Genomic DNA, 21636 nt, shown 5'->3' on the forward strand with positions numbered 1-21636 from the left:
ATTCCCCCAAGCACGAGACGACACTTCGTTTTGAGGTCAAGCAGAGCTCTTTAATGGGTTATTTTCCAGCCTTTTATGCAGGTCTCCTAGCAAGGGACACTCCCCCTGGGGCCCTTGTAGAAGACTGTGACAGTTTATATTTTAGCCAATCACATGCATTTACAGTATTGAACCTTCCCAGCAATTGTACACAAAATCCCCTTCCCTCTGTCTGTAATACAATCAACAAAATACAATGAGCATTGTCTGTGACGCAATTAACTAACACAGAGACGCAATCCACAAAATACAATTACCAAACGTAATGGGCTAACTTAATCACTCACATGCAGAAAACACACATTTTTCCCCCAAACACAGAAAATGCCCCAAAACCCCACATATCCCCATAATTTATACATTCATGGATAGCTCTGATCTGGGTGAACAACATATCCAAAAATCACCCAGATCTGAGCAGGGGTTCCCGAATTCCATGGAAGTCACATTTGGCCGGCCGCAAGCATGGCTTTTCTGCCCAAAACAGTTCCACAGATTTAAGCTGTGCGGCCGGTCTGTCTTCTCTTTCAAAGTTAATGTGGGCCATAATCCTGGGGCAGGAGGCGGGCAAACAGCCCGCTCCAAAACACCGTGGCGAAGTGGCTTTCGCCACACCCACCAGTAAAATATATTTTGGGGGCCCATCATATTAATACATTCAAATATTACCTGCTTGCACAGTAGCAAGATGCTACCAGATAAATGAATATGGGAGTCCCTGCAGCAACTTTAAGGTAGGTAGGTAGGTCCTGGAGAAAGGAGGACACTGGCTAGCTTTCCTCTATACATAGAAGTAATCTCAGCTCTGACAGTGTCTATAATGGGGACACAATGGGGAGTTTCTTTAATAATCTATTGAGTTTTTCATATGAACATAGGCTGGTGGAGGAGCTGTACATTAAATCTATGTATGTAGTGCAGTAAGTCTACTGTGTTATGTGCCCCTTGTGCAGGAGGTGGGAGGCTAGGGGCCCACCGGGGGATTCACCTGTACCGGTGTGGGCCTGTCCGAGCCTGCTGTTGTATGCATGAGGCCTAACTTTGATATAATGTGATAATAACATAGTAAAATAGATTGTAAGGCTGAAAAAGAAGTTCGACTTCTGCCCTTCCAGTTCAGCCAGTTAGGCTACTTTCATACTAGCGTTAATATTTTCCTGTATTGAGATCCGTCATAGGGTCTCAATACCTGGAAAAAAACGCTTCCATTTTGTCCCCATTCATTGTCAATGGGGACAAAACGGAACTAAACTGAACGGAGTGCTCCAAAATGCATTCTGTTCCATTGTGTTCTCATACTGGAGAGCAAACTGCTTTCCGTCCTGGAATGCGGAGCAAGACGGATCAGTCATGAGCCACAATGCAAGTCAAAGTGGACGGATCAGTTTTCTCTGACACAATAGAAAACAGATCCGTTCTCCATTTACTTTCATTGGAGTTCATGATGGATCCATCTTGGCAATGTTAAAGATAATACAACCGGATCCGTTCACAGCGGATTCAGGCGGTTGTATTATGAGTAACGGAAGCGTTTTTCTGAACCCTGCCGGATCCAGCAAAAACGCTGGTGTGAAAGTAGCCTTATCCTGCAAGTTGATCTAGACTAAGGCAAAAAAAAACTGAGGTAGAAGCCAATTTTCCTCATTTTAGGGGGGGGATTCAGTAAAAATTTGGTAAACTACTCAAAACACAACAAAAACATCCAGATCTTCTGGTACTTGAAGATGTTACTTTTAGAAAGTCATAAAAAGGTCATCTCTCTCCAGAAGACAAGCAAACTGGCTTTGACCCTTCTTTATAACAGGTCTACCTGAGTTTCAAGCCTTTGTGGTACACCAGGAGAAAACACAATGTAAGCATTAATTGCTTGGAGAATAAATAGCAAAATTCACTGCCTGTATAGATACTAAAAATAATAACCCTTTATTCTTAATTATTTGATTAAAATCTTTTGATGGGCAGCTGCCCTTGTATCACAGGCTCTAACCTCCCCCTATGAAGTCCTTTTATGTTCTTAAAAAGGGGCTATAAATTGATGCAACAAACCATTTTAGTGTTTGTTGTAAATGTAGAAATGTAAATTTAGAGTTTGCTGTAAATGTAGAGGTATACTGCGCGTCACTATCAGTAGGGGCAGCGTGCATCGCTCATTTAGGTTTTGATTTCGCAACCCCTCACCATCAGAAGTGGTGCGCGCTTTTCTGTTCTGGTTTGCTTTACAACTAATGTTCGTGCGATCATCAAACATCAGGGAGTATTGCGCTCTTTGCCACGTGCTCTCATATGCATCACCCTGATACAGTGTGTTGATAATTGACACCCAATGTATCAGTCGTTATTGGGATTACTCTTGATGTCACTGACGCATATCTTAGGCTCCTGATCATCTGGTAAACACCAGAGAAACGCGTTGAGCACGTCCGATATTATTGTGCAAGCCAGGCCAGGGGCTATTCATAGTATTCAGTATATTGGGCAGACTTATCTGCCGACACATTCTATGTTTCTGTATAAGCGACCATTTTCATACACACACACCTTCAGGTGATGCAACTAAACAATCGCATCAGATGGACACTGTGGTAGCCTAGGTTCTCCATATGTGGTGCCTAATTTGATGGATTCCGGGGGCAGGATTTTTTATTATTTATAGGAATTTATCATCCCATGCATTCTGGTGAATGTACTGTTAATCACATCAGAATACACAATCCGCCCCGGTTATTTTCTCATCTATACCCTTTACATTTACAACAAACACTAAAATGGTTTGTTGCATCAATTTAAAACCCCTTTTACGAACATAAAAGGACTTCATAGGGGGAGGTTAGAGCCTGTGATACAAGGGCAGCTGCCCATCAAAAGATTTTAATCAAATAATTATGAATAAAGGGTTATTTTTATTTTTAGTATCTATACAGGCAGTACATTTTGTTATATTTTTAGATACATTACACCGTTTTTGTTCAGTTAGTCGAGAATAAATAGCACCATAACGTATCCAAACTGATTGCAGAGATGGGATTTAGCTACACACTGTGCGCACTCATCTCAGCTACAAAACGCATCGCAGAACAAATAAACAGCAGCTGGAATTCAAGATCAAGCAAGCCTGTCCATTCCGCCACCGTATTACAAAGGAACATGTAAATAAATTACAGGCGCTCATTGTACAGGGACAGGGAACGGTTTCAGACAGACAGCACCCTTCAGAACATTTGTGCATCTTTAATCACTATTACATCCCAGGTCACGAGAGATCTAAGTAGACTGCGTCATTGTATGTAAACAGATCTGAAAATAATGTAATGTAATCATTCCCACGTTTAACTATGCTGCCTCCCACAAAAAGATTCTTCTCTTGAAGGGAATGGTAAAAAAGGAAAATACAAAAAGAGAAATCTCTCTGATATTGCCATTTTTTTTAAATCCAAATAGTCCCATAATGTTGTAAATAGGCATCACGTGAAGTCTCTAATGGCCAATGAGGAGACCACTAGAGCCATCTCAGAGCAGAGGAGCAGGAACGTTTAAAGCAGATTACACTGCTTTCCCAGTCGCTTATATAGCAATGTCAGAATTTACAACGCTGTAAACCCCCTGCACACAGTCAAAGTTAGATATTACCGCGTGTCATTACACTAGTGCAAACTTACTGAAGACTGAAACTGCAATTACTGAATTCTGGGAACCGAACCGAACCGATAGGACATTTATGATATAGAGCATTTATGGCCGATAGATGGGAAGTAACTCTATGGCTGTGTGAAGTGAAGAACATATGATTATTCTGCAGATCAATGGCCTCGGCTGTGACCTTGGTTATGTACCCCCACATCCGGTTCTGTGGGGGCCAATGAGTCACTCACTTTTTAAATCTAAAATCACATGATAAAACTTGAAGATTTACTTTAAAGAGGACCTTTCATCGGTCCAAACATTGTGAACTAAGTATCATGACATATATATGCGCCCAGGGATCTCCCTGCACTTACTATTATCGCTGGGCGCCGCTCCGCTCTCCAGTTATGTCCTCCGGTATGTTCGGGGACTTGGTTATAGTAGAAGGAGACTACCCTTGTTCTCCTGGGCGTCTCCTTCTCCTAGGATGTAGCGCTGGCCAATCGCAGCGCACAGCTCACAGCCTGGGAGGTTTTTTTTTCTCCCAGGCTGTGAGTTCTGCGCTGCGATTGGCCAGCGCTACAGCCTAGGAGAAGGAGACGCTCAGGAGAACAAGGGCAGACTCCGCCTACTATAACCAAGTCCCCGAACATACCGGAGGACATAACGGGAGAACTGAGCAGCGCCAATGGATAATAGTAAGTGCAGTGAGATCCCTGGGTGCCGCTGTATATGTCATGATACTTAGTTTACAATGTTTGAACGATGAAAGGTCCTCTTTAAGCAGGCTGGGGAGCACCCAACATTCTTGTCAGGACAACATTTTCACTTCTGGCAAGTGTCTTCAACTAACACACTAAAAAAGGGGCAATGAACAGTCTACAACCACTGACAAGATTATGACACTGAAGATATCCATGCACTTAAACTTGTACACACACCTGAAGCTTCAATACATTTCAGAAAGATCTCCATGTGATGGTCACACTTGGCTTCATCAGCATAAAAATATGTTCGGGCACTGATGACGCCTCCACGTCTGTCGCCAAAACCAGGTTGTACTTGGTATTTCTTCTCTCGCTGCACTGGACCTTGAAATTGAGAAATATTTTATATTAACTGTGACATGTATAAATTATCAGTCGAAACAACTTTGCCTAAGATTAGATAAATATGCTTTGTTTGGTAATGCAGCTTAGCCTCATTTGTGTACTAGACAAAGCCCCGTGAAAGGGGGGGGGGCTTATCTTTCTACCTTCAGGAGGTGATTTATCAAAAGGTAGAATTGGCTTAGTTGCCCATAGTAACCAATCAGATTCCACCGTTTATTTTTCACAGGTGGAATCTGATTGATTGGTTGGTTTGGGCAACTAAGCCAGTTCTACTATTTTAGGCTACTGTCACTTTTTTTTTTTTTTACTTTTTTTGGGGGTGTTGAGATTTTGGTGCATTTCTGTTAGCATGTTTAGGCAAAAAAAAAAACAACTAAGAAAAAACCACACCAGTTCCAGATATTGCATGGAAGTCTAAGAAAAATATTAATTTTTTTTTTTTTGTTTGTCGTGGAGTTACCCATGATGTGCTTTTTTGGATCAACAGTGTTTTTCACTCATTGTCAGGCATTTTATTTTATTTTTTTATCTGCTTCAAAGAAAAGAATGGAGTTTTTTTTTTTTTATGAGGGAGGAGGGAGTACATACTTTCTTAAATAAACCAAAAAGGAAAGTAAAAATGCCGTTAGAAAACACAAAGGTGCTAAAACACACCATATGCACAAAAACATTTAAAAAACGCTGATTAATTCAGTCTTTGGCAAAAATAAAACACCATGACAAATGTGTGTGAAGGAACCCTCAACGCCCTCTAGATTTCAAAGGCATTTTCAATTGCCCTAGTTGGCTTCAGCTAGTCTGTGTTCCATTGGTTTGATATGGTTTTTGATGGACAGAATACTGGAAATTTTTAGGCTATTCTATCCTATAAAAATAAAAGCAATGATGTTTTTAATTACATTCGTTTGGACCGCCTCTTTAGAATTGGCAGTATCCATCAGGATCAGATATGTGGGATATGATCAGATCCATGAGAAACAGAATTCTGGATGGGAGCAAAGCCTTATGCACCATTTTATTTTGTATTACTTGCTTCAGGTAACACAAAGATTCTTCCTGAATGGATTTTCTTATTGCTCATAGGCAAGGCTTGACCACATTGCTCCTGAATTCTGCATGATGAGAAAACATCTTAACGGAGCTACATAAATACCTCGTGCAGCTCTTGCCTATGTGTACCAGTCTTACTGTACAGTATTATGTACTAAAAAACAAGAAAAAAGTGACAAAACCGTATAAAAAGTCATAATGAGCAAGGTTATTGCTTTTGGCTGCCTTACAAAATGTCAAAAGGAACAACATAGTTCCATTTATTACTATGTCCACAAATATGATTAAGAGCCATACATTCATTCCTGCCCTTGCAAAAATAAAAATACTTTGCAGGTTCCCTTGTTGCCTGGACAAGACAGGTCAGAACTGGGTGATTTATTAAGGCTAAACTTCATGGCCTCCCGTGGCATTGCAGTAGGTAAAGCAAACTTTTTGCAGCAGACCTTGCATGCTGGCTGGTGACATAATGTGTTGCCACGTACAGAAGCAGTGTAAAGCTCGGCTCGCCGTAATTCTGTAAAGAGCCGATTATATTACCGAAGGAAATCTCGTTATATACTATGTTGCTTACAAGATTCATTACTTTGGTCTATTAGAAAATACAGCGCTCTGTTTAAATAGGTTCCCAAACTCCTGAGGGGCTAAGACGTGATTCAGGCCTTTGCTAAATAAATACTTACCATTCCCAAGAGCAGTCTGATCAATAACTATCTAATTCTCCTTCTGTGCCAGAAGTATAGAACATATCACAAATGCACTTAAAGTTATACATGTCTGCTCGAGTCAATGTTTCGGCATGCATTTATTAAAAGGCAATCATCAGTCTGGCCTTCTGCACAACCACCTATTTTATACAGGACAAAATGTAAAGAGATGACTAGGGTGGAATGCTGCCAATGGGTTAATCAAATTGTACATGATCACCCCAAACGTTTGCAGAATCGGGCCTCATGCACATAGCAAGGCCATATGCACAGGACCAATACAGCAGCACGTGAGCCCCTATGTCTGTCCAAGTGCTGGAATATGGTGCCTTTGTATGGAACCCCATTCTGCTATGCTTCTAGGGAAAATTACCTCCATAATACAACATACAATAGAATTTAAAGGGGTATACTGGTTAAAACACGTAACCCCTTATCCACTATTAGATCAGTGAAATTCTGATCGCTGGGACTTACACTCCCCCATTTGAATGGAATGCTGGTTGAGCACACACACTACTACTCCATTCATCTCTATGGGACTGCTAGAGATAAGAGTACAGTGCATAGACTTTGAAAGTAACAATGGTGTGAACGCTCAACCAGCTCTCCATTCTCTGTAATCAATGGGGGGCCCAGTGGTGGGACCATCACCGATCTAACAGTCCTCTTCTCTCCAGTATGTAGGGGATAACTTTTAGTTAGAATAACACTTTAAACGAGTTTCAGAGATCATAAAAAGTTGGCTAAAAGACAGCAATGTGATAAAGTAAAGAACTGATACTTTCAAGTTAGATCCATAGCTGCTCCAGCGGCCCCCAATGCTATTTGTTTTCTTGGCTGCAGCACTGACACGCCTAACCCTAACCAACCTCTGGCCATAAAGGTATAGTATACCGCATATGACCATGGAGGTCATAAGTTGCAATTATAGGTACTGTATGGCCCCAAAGAATGGATGCCGTATTACAGCTTTGTACCCAGATCCTGTACATAGCCGTCATGCTATCTTCACGACCAGAAGGCCTTAGGACACAAGCATACCAATTGTATTAGCTGCTCCTCAATGTTATGGATATTTTTGGGGCCAAACTTTTTATCTTTGCTAACAATCATTTCTTAATCTGGTCTTTATTAAAAAGAATGTCAACAGTTTTTACCCTACAGCTTTTACTTTCAGTTATTTGCAGACAGTTGTTTTCAGCTTCACAGGGAATCCAGAGACCTGCAGTGACCTGTAGGCCTTATCTGTACTTTCCTATCAGCCCATAAACACTCATAGCTAAATTCTTATACGTTGGATCATAATTCAGTATCAATGAGCGTTTATAAGCTGCCAGGAGTTCAGACATAAGGGCTACAGATCGAGCCCTCAAAGCCAGTCTCTGAAGGATTCTCTGAGAGAGGTGAAACATTAGGGTCCATATACACGTCCGTATGTGTTTTGCGTATCCGCAAAACACGGATACCGGCAATGTGTGTTCTGCATTTTGCGGATCGCACTTCGCCGGAACTCTCATAGAAAATGCCTTTTCTTGTCCGCAATTGCGGACAATAGGACATGTTCTATTTTTCGGTTGAACGGAAGTGCAGATCCGGAAATGCGGATGTGGACAGCACATTCCGGCCCCATTGAAAATGAACAGGTTGGCACCCGTTCCGCAAAATTGCGGAACGGATGCGGACCCATTTTGCAGACGTGTGAATGGACCCTTAGTCTGCAGATACAATGAAAGTGAAAGCTGTAGAGGAAAACGTGGATACCGCCCCTATGTATTCCGCAATTTGCGGAACAGGTGGCCCATTTTAGAAATGCCTACTCTTGTCCACGATTGCGGTCAAGAATTGGACATGCTCTATATTTTCAGCGGGGTCGCGGAACGGAACAACGGATGCGAACAGCACACTGAAATTAATGGGTGCAAACCCGTTCCACAAAATTGCGGAACGGATGCGGACTCATTCATACGGTCGTGTGAATGAGCTCTTAATATAATAAATTGTTTTCTGTTTTTCTGAATATTTAAAGAAAAGTAGATATTAATCAAATACACACACACACAAATGACTCATATGTATATACTACATATTATATATACAGTTTATATCTAACACAAACAGTATATAAAATATAAAAAAAACTTTATAGCCGAGACAGAGGGCAGAAGTACCATTAAAGTACTGTTCCCAATATAACAGTTGTCAACAAATCTTGTTCATGATTATTTTAGAAGCGTTCAGCAAATGCGGGACCTTGAAAATCATGGGGCCGCTGTATATCATGGAATGGTGTTAACGTTCCAGTATAAGGCCTGTGACTAATGAAGAGTGGTTTGTAGAACACACAAATGAGCCATATAGCAGACAGATGAGCTAGGACTGTCATCTGAACTTTGCTTTACTAGAAAAGGAGTCCTCAGGGGCGAGATGCACACGGCCAAACAACATTTCTCTAAAGATTTACTCCAGCCTGTTATTCAAAAAAAAAAATGCTATGTTTCTGTCGAGAACTTCCTCCATTTCTCTTATCTAATAATTACAGTGACCACTTTTCAGTGAAACTGATGCATGTAAATAAAATAATATAAAAACACCACTGGGTAGGGAGATATTCTAGGTATAGCACATTTACACAATATATATGTAATATATAATGCTATGTAGACACAAATCTATAAATTAACACTTGCGGTCCCTAGGTGTAGATTACAAACATAAAGCACTTATTTAAAACCATATTCATAAAAGGAAACCTGTATATACACAATATGTTGCAAATATAGCACAAACAGGAGTAATGGGCACGACTACTTGGCCCAAGCTTCAGCACTGCACACAATGCAAATGTTAGTGGACGTTCAGTTGCGATATAGGCGTTAGCCACAAAGGCACTAAAAGACATGTGGGTTAACTACCAGCAGGTGGCCTACGGTTGGTGGTGGGCTGCTTGAATTTAATTGTCATCACATGGCTCTAGAGAGATGTCCGTTTATGCAATGGCTGAAGATAAATTAATTGGCCCCTTTATTCCAGGACAACTGAGCTCTCTCTCCAGCTGTGTTGGAAGCTCCTTTAGGGGCCAACATTGAAGATTTTGTCAAAAAAGCTGAAGAAAATAGTGCAGCACATTGCGCTTTTCTGTACGCTAAAATGCCTGACTCCGTTATGGGAATCCAACAGATCCCATTATAGTCAAAAAATACCATTGTGCGCCGTTCTTTACCATCTTATGATGGAAACAGAACTAACGTGATATTCGATCTTCCTATACTTGGGGCAGAACAATGGAACTAAACAATAGGAATGTGACTGTAGCCTTAAAGTGTAACTGTAATTTTTTTTATTAGCTAGTTTATTAGAGCTAGGCATGTATACCTGAGTTAGTATGTCAATGATTGCCAAAAGATCTGTAATTACCTTATAATGACAGCTTTCATTAATGTCCCCTGTCCCTTTAAAAACCATAGCTATGGCATGTCTGTCTTCACTTTAGTGTAAACAGAAGACAGAGGGGTGGTCCTGCACACTGCATGTCTGCATTAGGCTTCAGAGTGAGGAGGCGTGTCTCTCAGTAATCCAATCTGATTGGCTGGCAGGGAGCTACTGGTCACAGCACATGTGTATGTCAAGTGTCCTCCACAGATCCCCCCCCCCCCCTTCAGTGTCCTCCACAGATCCCCCCCCCCCCTTCAGTGTCCTCCACAGATCCCCCCCCCCCCTTCAGTGTCCTCCACAGATTCCTCCTCCTCCTCCCCCCCCACCACCACCAAGAGCCGCTTCCTACCTAATTTATTAACTGCACTTACTTGCCTCTGTGGAAATTGAAGAGAAGCGCCGTAATCTCGCACAGGCACACTGGCAGAGGCCAGGAAGACGGTGCATGCGCACTTCGATGCCTCTGCCGACTGCCTGTGCGAGATTACGGCGCTTCTCTTCAATTTCCACAGAGGCAAGTGCAGTGCGGTCTGCGGCGCTAGTGCCAGCCTGGCTCCGCCTCCGCTACGCCCCCGTTCCGGCCCCCTCCACCGCGTCCGCCTACCTCATATTCCGGCAGTGCCACTCACTGTCCTCTCCTGTCTCCTCCTTCCTTAGCTTCCGCCTTCCCCCCAGCCAGGCCAGAGCCGCGGATTGCAGCGGGCGGTCGGGCCTGGCTGCTGGCTGCCGCAGCCTGTGTCAGACTCAGTATATTAATAAAAAAATTTAAAAAAATGATGCGGTCCGGACGGGCCCCCAGTGGCGTAGGGCCCCATAGCCACTGCTATGGTTGCTATGGCGATCCCTACGCCACTGCATATGCTAAAATAGATTTTTTTTTTATGAAAACATGACAGCTACACTTTGAAGGGATTGTCCCTTCTCAACATTTATGGCATATCGCTAGATATGTCACATAGGAGCAGCAGGTCTCAGAGGTGGGGCCCATACCTATCTCCAGGACAGGGCCTCTGAAGTGAAGGAGAGCTGATCACACAAGTGCAGCATCCTAGCCATTCATCACTATGGGACTGCCAGTAGAGCCAGATCTTGGCTATTTTTGGAACTACAGCGGTGGATGGAGGGGGCCGCACATATGCAGCCGCTCTCCCTTCACTTTGGGGCCCGATTCTGGAGACTGGAGCAGGTCCTAGAGGTGGAATCTGAACCTGACATCTGTGGCATATCCTAATGATACTGTATGCAAAAATGCTTAGGTGGGAAAACCCCTTTAAATAGTAGAATTCTTTGGCACTGTATAAACAGATCATGCGTGTGTGTTTGCAATATAGCTGCTACAGTACAGACTCCTGTGCAAATGTATATGTTCCCACTTCAAAAACGCTATAAAAAAATAATAATCTGTTCAGCAAGTGATTATGTGTCATATAATCTGCACATACACAGCAAACAGGTACTCTGCTTTATTAAAAGGGGTTTTCCAGGATTTACAAAAATTTAGGGAATGGGAATAAAAAAAATCCTATATTCACTTCCTTAATCTCCCACTGTGCCAATGTGGCTACACTTGTGGTCCCCACCAGTCTCTGCTTACTTCCTGCTGAGATCACATGACCACTATAGCCAATCACTTGCCTCAAATGAACATGTGCCGCACATGATGGCATCATCACTGAGGCCAGTGATTGGCTGCAGTGGTCACATGAATGAAGTAAGTCAAGTGATCGCTTCAGGAATTAAGCTGCAACCCAAGGGGACCAATAGAGCAGTGGCACTGGAGCAGCGGGTAAGGCTATTTTCACACTCGCTCTTGGTGCGGATCCGTCATGGATCTGCACAGACGTATCCGTTCAGATAATACAACCGTCTGCATCCGTTCAGAACGGATCCGTTTGTATTATCTTTAACATAGCCAAGACAGACCCGTCTTGGACACCATTGAAAGTCAATGGAGGACAGATCAGTTTTCTATTGTGCCAGATTGTGTCGGACAGATCAGTTTTCTATTGTGCCAGATTGTGTCATAGAAAATGGATCCGTCCCCATTGACTTACATTGTGTGCCAGGACGGATCCGTTTGGCTCAGTTTCGACAGACGGATACCAAAAAGCTGCAAGCATCCGCCTCCAAAGCGGAATGGAGACAGAACGGAGGAAAACTGATGCATTCTGAGTGGATCCTTTTTCATTCAGAATGCATTAGAGCAAAACTGATCCCTTTTGGACCGCTTGTGAGAGCCCTGAACAGATCTCACAAACGGAAACCAAACGCCAGTGTGAAAGTAGCCTAAATTGATCAGTGGAGTTTAGGATTACTTTTTTTTCCCATCCCATTACATACTCTTTAGTCTCTAAATGTTAGCATTTCCTGGAAAACCCCTTTAAGTGGGTTATCTATAGGTTGAATAGTATTAGAGAACATTTCCCATGACCTTTTCTAGTTTCGGTTCTGTCCAGCCGTAAACTTACTGCTCATTCAATGCCATCAGTTAGTAGAGATAGAAGTGCAGTCGCTGCCAGGCAGAGGTATAACCATCACGGCGTCCAGCGATTACCCTCCATATCATTAGCTTTGCATTTTTACGAGCCCTTATTTAAAATTTACTGACAGAGAATGGTTATTGTTTTTTCAACTGGGAAATGCAGCCTTTTACAGAGCTCACGGTGAATCACTCCCATGGTGATAAACTGCAGTGATGGACGACTACCTCTCCCTTGTTAGACCAGAAGATGATGTATGCAGCCAGCGGCAACTAAAACCACGTATCACTGCTCTAATGCCAACACGCCAAGCAGCTATGCATGCGGACTGACTTGGGCTGCTCTTGATTTCCGTAAGTATTGTATGAAGCACGTTCAGCAACGCTGGTGCAGTCTTCAATAATACACCTGGTAACGAGGATCATCATCATTATTAAAGCATTTCATCATCATCAGGACCAAAAACAAAGTTCTGCGTCATTTGACTTTAGTGACTTCTCTTCAAAGCTGCAATAAGCAAATACTGGAGGAGGAACTGAAGCCTTCAAGACGTCTCACAGGTTATCATGTTTTGGAGAAACAGGTTGTAGAACAATAGGTCCACCAGCAACCCTGGAATTTAATTAAAGAGGGCCTGTCACCTCTCCTGACATGTCCACCAATTCTGGAGCATCTAGTCTCATGACTATGTGCTATGCCATTCTTGTATCATTCCTGCTAGCAATTATACATTAATTACTGGCAGTTTACAATGACACAGACAGCACCGACTGGCTAGTGTCAGACGGTGCAGGGACAGACCCCCAACTGGTAACTCATTTATAACTTCTAGTAGGAATAATATAGGAAAGGCACAATATAAATTCATAAGAATAGATTGCTCCAGAATTGTCATCACAAGGGAGAATGCACGTAGTTTCTAAAACAGACATGTCAGGAGAGGTTACGGGTCCTCTTAAATTAATGTATTCTCTCAATTATGTATGGTCATGAGAGAGCACCTTTATTGCGCCTGATGGGGGTTGTCAGTCAGCTTTAGTAGAGTGTAGAAGGGCAAATACGGGACTATTACCAGGAACAGCTGTTTGTGTGAACGCTTGTTCTCGATAATCGGCACGTATTAATCCCGTTCACCCAGTGTCCCTCGTTGTTTATGCATAATTTCTGGGTAGCAGATTGCGTACTGTGAACAAGGATCTGCTGCCCAGAAACCATCAATGTGCATGAGGATAAGCAATATAAGTGACCATCGCCCGCCCCCATGGAGATGGAGATTACTGCATGTAAACGCAGCTTTTCACCTCCACTGACGAGAAGGCGTTTATCAAGAAGGAACATACGGATGTTGACAGCACACCGTGTGCTGACCTCATTTTTTGCCACCCCATTGAAATGAATGGGTCCACATTTGAACCACTAAAAAGTGGTATGGATGCGGACCAAAAATACAGTCGTGTGATGGGGCCTTTGGGCAGCAAGCTGCTGAGTAGGGCTGAAACAATCGATCAATTTAACACAGGCAAAAAAATCCTCAATGCAATTTCCCTGTATCGAGGATTCGTTTAAATCACATGACCACGGAGAGTGAGTGAAGTAAAGCCTCTCACTCACCGCTCCCAGTGCATGCTGAGAAGAAGATGCGGTCTCTTTCCTGCGGACTCCACGTCAGCGCGCTGCGAGGAAAGCTAAGTATAAAGTTAGTGCCAGTCGTGGTGGTGGGGCGGTTTGAAGGGGGCACTTGTGATTTGAAGGGGCTGATGGTGCTGGGGGACATGGATTGCAATGGCATGGATGGCATAGAAGGGCTGATGGCTGGGTGGTGGACATGGCATGGAGGGGCTGATCTGATGGCACTGGGGGAGTGGGGGACATGGTGGATGGCATGGAGGCACTGGGGAGGGGGACATGGCATGGAGGTGCAGATGGCACTGGCAGACATGGCAATTGGGCTGGCAATGGATGGCACGGCAGAAGAACAGCCTGCTGGAGTATACCGTATTGAGTATAGCTGGATACAACCAGCTATATGCTCTCATTGACTATAATGTGGTCCAAGGCCATCTGGCCATGTTCCGGCATCCAAAGCGTTGTTTGTTTTTTGTCCGGCCCGAACCCAGCTTGAATGCTGTAACAAGGCCGGACCCCATTACAGCAGCCGGCAGTATCCAGCTATACCCAATATGGTACATTCTGGCTGTTCTTCTGACAGAATGTATATTGCAGCTGTGAAAGAAGCCTTAAAGGGAACCTGTCACCTGGATTTTGGGTATAGAGCTTAGGACATCGGCTGCTAGATGGCCGCTAGCACATCCGCAATACCCAGTGCCCATAGCTATGTGTGCTTTTATTGCGGAAAAAAAAGTTTTGATACATATGCAAATTAACCTGAGAGGAGTCAGGGACAGGACACATCTTAGGTTAATTTGCATATGTATCAAATAGGGTTTTTTTCCAAAATAAAAGCACACAGAGCTATGGGGACTGGGTATTGCAGATTTGCTAGCAGCCATCTAGCAACACATGGCCTCAGCTCTATACCCAAAATCCAGATGACAGGTTCCCTTTAAATGTGTGCAATTATTTGCTGTACCACTGTAAGAAATAAAAATATTGTTTTTATAAAGCAATACGCTATTTTAAGAAGGTTTTTCTTATTAGATTACTAGATTAATCATAAAAATAAAATCGGTAGAATACTCGATTGCTAAAATAATCGTTTGCTGCAGCTCTACTGCTGGTTCCTTCAAGCAGCTTCAGAGTATGGAGGTAAACAACTAAACTCTTTAGAGGCCAATGAACACATCAATAATTCGGCTATTATAAGTAATGTTATACAACCAGGCCGTTTACATCTGAGAGCAGCGGAACCTAAACAGCGTGGGTACTACATACAAAGTCAAGCAGGACATATGTAATTGGAGTTCAGAATGTGGATGCATGCCAGTTCCCAGCTTAGCTGGAAAAACCAGAACATTCTCTGAAGCACATGATGTAAACTGAAGCAGTGTGCGGTCAAAACACCAGTATCCTGACTCTTTTCAGTCCGGCCATACTCTTCAGACTCCCCATATTCCAAACCCTACCAACAAAGTCACCAGAATACATCTTACCAAGATTTTCCTTTTCAGCTTCAGCAGTAGAAGATCTAGAAGACAAAAGCAGGATAAAGAAAAGTGACACACTAAACCATAAAAACACAGATGTACAATAACAGGACAAGGAGGCAGGTGTATAATATAGTAACTGACAGACTAAGGCCTCTTTCACACGGGCGAGTTTTCCGTGCGGATGCGATGCGCGAGTTGAGCGCATTGCACTTGCACTGAATTCGGACCCATTCATTTCTATGGGGCTGTGCGCACATGAGCGGTGATTTTCATGCATCACTTGTGCGTTGCGTGAAAAATCGCAGCATGCTCTATATTGTGCGTTTCTCACAAAATGCAGGCCCCATAGAAGTGAATGGGGCTGCATGAAAATCACAAGCATCCGCAAGCAAGTGCGGATGCGGTGCGATTTTCACGCATGGTTGCTAGGAGACGATCGGGATGGGGACCTGATCTTTATTATTTTCCCTTATAACATGGTTATAAAGGGAAAATAATAGCATTATTATTACAGAATGCTAAGTAAAATAGTAATGGAGGGGTTAAAAAAAAAAATACATATATAAAAATTCAACTCATCTCATCCACTTGTTGACGCAGCCCAGCTTCTCTTCTTACTTCTTCTTTGATGAGCTGGTAGAAAAGGATCTTTGGTGAAGTTGCTGCGCTCATCACATGGTCCATCACATGATCCATGGTGATGGATCATGTAATGGACCATGTGATGAGCGCAGCAACGTCACCAAAGGTCCTTTTCTACCGGCTCAGATGGACAATGTGATGAGCGCAGTGACGTCACCAAAGGTCCTTTTCTACCAGCTAAGATGGACCATGTGATGAGCGCAGCGACGTCACCAAAGGTCCTTTTCTACCAGCTCAGATGGACAATGTGATGAGCGCAGTGACGTCACCAAAGGTCCTTTTCTACCAGCTCATCAAAGGCGAAGTAAGAAGAGAAGCCGGGCTGCGCGAACAAGTGGATGAGGCGAGTTTAATTATTTTCTTTTTAACCCCTCCATTACTATTTTACTTAGCATTCTGTATTAAGAATGCTATTATTTTCCCTTATAACCATGTTATAAGGGAAAATAATAAAATCTACACAACACCTAACCCAAACTTGTGTGAAGAAGTCCGGGTTCGGGTCTGGGTACCAAACATGCCGATTTTTCTCCCGCACGTGCAAAAATAAAAATTGTGCATTTTCCCGCAACGCACCCGCATCTTATCCGGCCCTCACACGCGACGCCCGTGTGAAAGAGGCCTAATACTTTCACACTTGTGTTGCTGGATTCCGGCAATCTGTATGCGGATCCGTCTCACAAATGCATTGCAATATCGGATCCGTCTCTCCAGTGTCACCCGGAAAAATGGATCTGGTATTTATGTTACATTTTTAAAGGTCTGCGCATGCACAGACTGGAAGACTGGATCCATCAATGTGACACTAATACATTCCAATGGAAAAAAAAATTACAAATCCAGCATTCCGGCAAGTGTTCGGGATTTTTGGCCGGAGAGAAAAATGCAGCATGTATTTTTTTCTCCGTCCAAATACCGTGAAAAGGACTGAACTGAAGACATCCTGACGCATCCTGAACTGATTGCTCTCCATTCAGAATGCATTAGGATAAAACTGATAATTTTTTTCTGGTATTGAGCCCCTAGGACGGAACGCTATACCAGAAAACTTTGACACAAGTGTGAAGTACAATAAATGGATACCATAAATGACATAAGAGGCCAAGACTACCCTTGTGTGATGGATTTACAGTTCCTTACAATGTAAATCCTATGTTGCGAGTTCTGGAAGCTCTGATTATATTGCAGTAATGTCTAGGGCAGTGTTTCCCAACCACTGTGCCTCCAGCTGTTGCAAAACTACAACTCCCAGCATGCCTGGACAGCCTTTGGCTGTGCGGGCATGCTGGGAGTTGTAGTTTTGCAACAGCTGGAGGCACACTGGTTGGGAAACACTGGTCTAGGGGACCGTTTTCCAACCAGGGAATCATGGGATTCCTTGAGACCCGATCAGGGGTTCTCACGAAACACAGCCGCAAATGTGTCCTGCTACAAAATTTACTTCCGCCAGCTCTGAAGAGCAATAAACGTATATTTCTGTTGGGCATCTCCCATGCAGATGTGAACATAGCCTTATAGCACTGACATAACTTCTAGAATGTTTTACCTGCTCCTAAACCTTCTTTTAGGTAGGAATGCCACCAAGAGTAAAACTAGTCGTCAATGTGAACACAACCCTGAAACGAAAAAACACGTTGTCAGAGAGGTGCCACACTGCCCTGGTTGTTGTGTAACATGCCATATACATGCAGGTCATCAATGCCAAGCAATCGGTCTTGTGCTGGTTATTCACATGTCACCGCTGAGGCCATTGATTTACGGGTAGTGGTCACGTGCAGGTATACAAACCGGCGTAGCGAGGATGGGAACTGTGGTGCTGGAACCCACTCTGACAAGGCGTTTTTTATTTTATTTTACACCACGTCCAGACCCCTGAGAATTTTATATCAGTCTCAGACAACCCCTTTTGACCTTCTAACAGTCACGTTAAAATTGGAAAAACCCTCCGAAAAGGTCTTTTTTTTTATTGTAGATTTTTAATGCGCGTCTGCAGTAAATCTTGTTGGCACACAACTCAGGGGACACTATTGCATTTTTAACCCCTTAGTGACAATTCATTTTAGCCTTAAGGACCAATAATATTGTGTTCTAGCAGGGATAACTTAAAAAAAAAAAAAATCTTCAAATTTTTTTTTTTGGGTTGTATTTATTTATTTATTTATTTATTTATTTTTTTAACCATTTTGGGGTATCACTTATTTTATTTTTAGGGGGAATTTTTTTAAGAACTGTTTTTATAATAATTTTTACATTATTTTGTGGAATTTTTTCTGGGATCGTACAGTAATGATAATACCATATTTCTATATTATTTTTTTTACTGCTTTTCTTTTCTTCCAGCAGCCTGTTGGCTCAGAAGCTGCTCCCCCCTCCTCCTCCTCCAGACTGAAGGGCCCCCCTGCTTTAACTGCTCATATCTCTGGTTTAGTATCAGCTAGAGATATGGGCTTTGCATTGTTTGAAAGCTAACAGAATGACAGCAATATCTTCACTACATGGGAAGATACCACTGTTAGAAATCAGGATGCAGTGAATGCAGCTGAAAGTGAAAGTAAAAGCAGTTTTTACCCGTGATTATTCACGACTCAATTTCTAACAGTGATTTCTCCTCTGTTGCTTGGACTAATGCTGTCTGGAATTTGGTCTGACAAATTTTGGTCTGGAATGCCAGGTTTTAAACAAGACCAGTTGCCTGTTTCTAGCTGCTACCATTCAGGAGAAAATCAGCAGCTAAAGCAGCCCTACCCCCACCACTTTCTGCAGCTCAGCTCCAGCAGAACAGTTAGGCCTCTTTCACACGGGCGTCATTTTTTTTGCCCGGATAAGAGCCGGGTGCGTTGCGGGAAAATGCGCGATTTTTTCTGCGCAAGTGCAAAACATTGTCATGCATTGCACTCGCGTGAGAAAAATCGCGCATGTTTGGTACCCAAACCCGAACTTCTTCATAGAAGTTCGGGCTTGGGATTGATGTTCTGAAGATTGTATTATTTTCCCTTATAACATGGTTATAAGCGAAAATAATAGCATTCTGAATACAAAATTTTAACTCACCTTAGTCCACTTGCTCGCGAAGCCCGGCATCTACTTCTGTCTCCGCTGCTGATGAACAGGACCTGGGGTGAGCTGCTCCATTAAATACAGGTTAAGGACCTTCGATGACGTCACTCCGGTCATCACATGGTACGTCACATGATCTTTTACCATGGTGATTCACCATGGTAAAAGATCATGTGATGACCGGAGTGACGTCATCGAAGGTCCTTAAGCTCTATTTAATGGAGTAGCTCAACCCAGGTCCTGTTCATCAGCAGCGGAGACACAAGGAGATGCCGGCTTCGCGAGCAAGTGGACTAAGGTGAGTTAAATTATTTTTTATTTATTTTTTTAACCCCTCTAGCGCTGGTTTACTATGCATTCTGTATTCAGAATGCTATTATTTTCCCTTATAACCATGTTATAAGGGAAAATAATAATGATCGGGTCTCCATCCCGATGGTCTCCTAGCAACCATGCGTGCAAATCGCACGGCATCTGTACTTGCTTGCGGATGCCATCCGATTTTCACACACCCCATTCACTTCTATGGGGCCTGCGTCACGTCAAAATCGGAAAATATAGAGCATGCTGCGATTTCAACTGAACGCACAAGTGATGCGTTAAAAACATCGCTCATGTGCACAGCCCCATAGAAATGAATGGGTCAGGATTTAGTGCGGGTGCCATACGTTCGCCGCACGGATCGCACCCGCACGGAAAACTCGCCCGTGTGAAAGGGGCCTTAAAAGGGGTATTCCAATCACAGACAATGGGGGCATATCGCACACACGGTGCCCCTGCTCCCATTCATTTCTATGGGGCAGATGGAAATAGCCGACCCAGCACTCTGCTATTTTCGGCGGCGCCATAGAAATGAATAGAGGGCGGCTGCGCATGTGAGCTGTGCGCCCTCCGTTCATTTCCCCACTCCGTTCTCCCCTGCATAACGAAACGGATCCATTTTGCAGCCCATAGACATCTATTATGACGGAATGAGTAACGGAATGCCTCTAAAGGCATTCAGTCATAGAATTGCGTTATGGTCCATGGTAACGGAATCCATAACGCAACTCACTTGTTGCCAACAAAGTGTGAACGAATTTCATTAGCAGAAATTCGCTCATCTATAAAATTATATAAAACCTACAGTATCTATTTCATTATCTTTCTCTCCATCATACATAACAAATTTACAGAAAACATACTGAATTAATGTCACCCAGATCTCAGCGAGTCAAGGGCTAATCTGTGCCCACATTAAACTCGGGAAATATGAAAACGCTACTTTCTTTCATAGGAAGCTGCCCTGACGGTATGTGATGCAGATCCATATGTCAGATTTGATCCATCAGCCTGCTCTTGGTAAACCAGCTCCCAGCTTATATCTGAAGCTGCGTCACAATCACTATTCCAGCTGGTATCAGAATGTTGAACACTACAAGGCACCCAGCATCAGATAACCAAATAACTGACTTCACTGACGTAAATGCAGTCATGTGTCTCAGAGGGTAAGCAGGAGACGCCTCCTCCGCCCCAGCCAATAACCAGCAGGGGTGCGAGAGGGGTGTGGATGCTACGCCTTCATTTCAGTGTTGTGTAAGTCCTCTGGCACAAGCGGTTTATATAACTGGACTGAGGAATCAGAATGTCATAGTAAACACCAGAAGAAAGGACCACTAAAACGGTCAGCAACAAGCACACATCCAGCAAAGAAACACATGGGGGAAGGGGGGGGGGGGGGGGGGAATTTATCATGAGGGGAACATTTGAAGTCAGTGTTGGAGTACTTTATGTCACATTTATCAAATGTCACATGTTGTTTGATAATTTTGTCTTATCCTTAAACCTAACACCTTTGTCTAGAGAAGCTCCTCCAGTTTTCCTCTTAGGGTTCATTCACACATCCGCAATTTCGTTCTGCGGAAAGGAATTGCGGACCCATTCATTTCTATGGGGATCCGGAATTGCGGATCTGCACTTCCGGGTCCGCAATTCCGATCCCGAAAAATATAGAACATGTCCTATTCTTGTCTGCAATTGCGGACAAGAATAGGCATTTTCTATTAAGTGCAAGCGATGTGCGGTCCGCAAAATGTGGAACACACATCGCCGATGTCAGTGTTTTGTGGATCCACAAATGATAAATCTGCAGTGAAACTCATTACCATAACACCTACATTACAAAACTGGAGTGAGCGGTCTAAAAATGCAGGCAAGTGCAAAAAAGTTGCAAAATTTTGCGCAACCAACTGCAAAAAGTCACAAAAGCACTATTTTTGTGACTTTTTGATACCATAATTCTGGAGTGAAAGTATGATAAATCAGGGCCATGGTCCTCTCTCTCTCCCCCCCCCCCCATCAGGATACCGGATATCTCACTCCAATAGAACGATTCAGTGATTGACAA

At 43.2% G+C, this 21636-nt stretch overlaps 1 protein-coding gene across 1 annotated transcript in view; it reads right to left on the bottom strand.

The window, feature by feature from the left end:
• Positions 1 to 21636, bottom strand: part of LOC122924379 (proline dehydrogenase 1, mitochondrial-like) — a 152103-nt gene that overhangs the window by 76619 nt on the left and 53848 nt on the right. Inside the window, exons 3-4 of the mRNA XM_044275405.1 lie at positions 15555 to 15589; positions 4602 to 4751 (exon numbers count right to left, since the gene is read on the bottom strand). Of these exons, the coding sequence (XP_044131340.1) occupies positions 4602 to 4751; positions 15555 to 15589 (185 nt within the window). The remainder of the gene's footprint in view (positions 1 to 4601; positions 4752 to 15554; positions 15590 to 21636) is intronic.

The sequence above is a fragment of the Bufo gargarizans genome, chromosome 1 (genome assembly GCF_014858855.1).
Source record: "Bufo gargarizans isolate SCDJY-AF-19 chromosome 1, ASM1485885v1, whole genome shotgun sequence".
In the NCBI taxonomy this organism is placed as follows: Eukaryota; Metazoa; Chordata; class Amphibia; order Anura; family Bufonidae; genus Bufo; species Bufo gargarizans.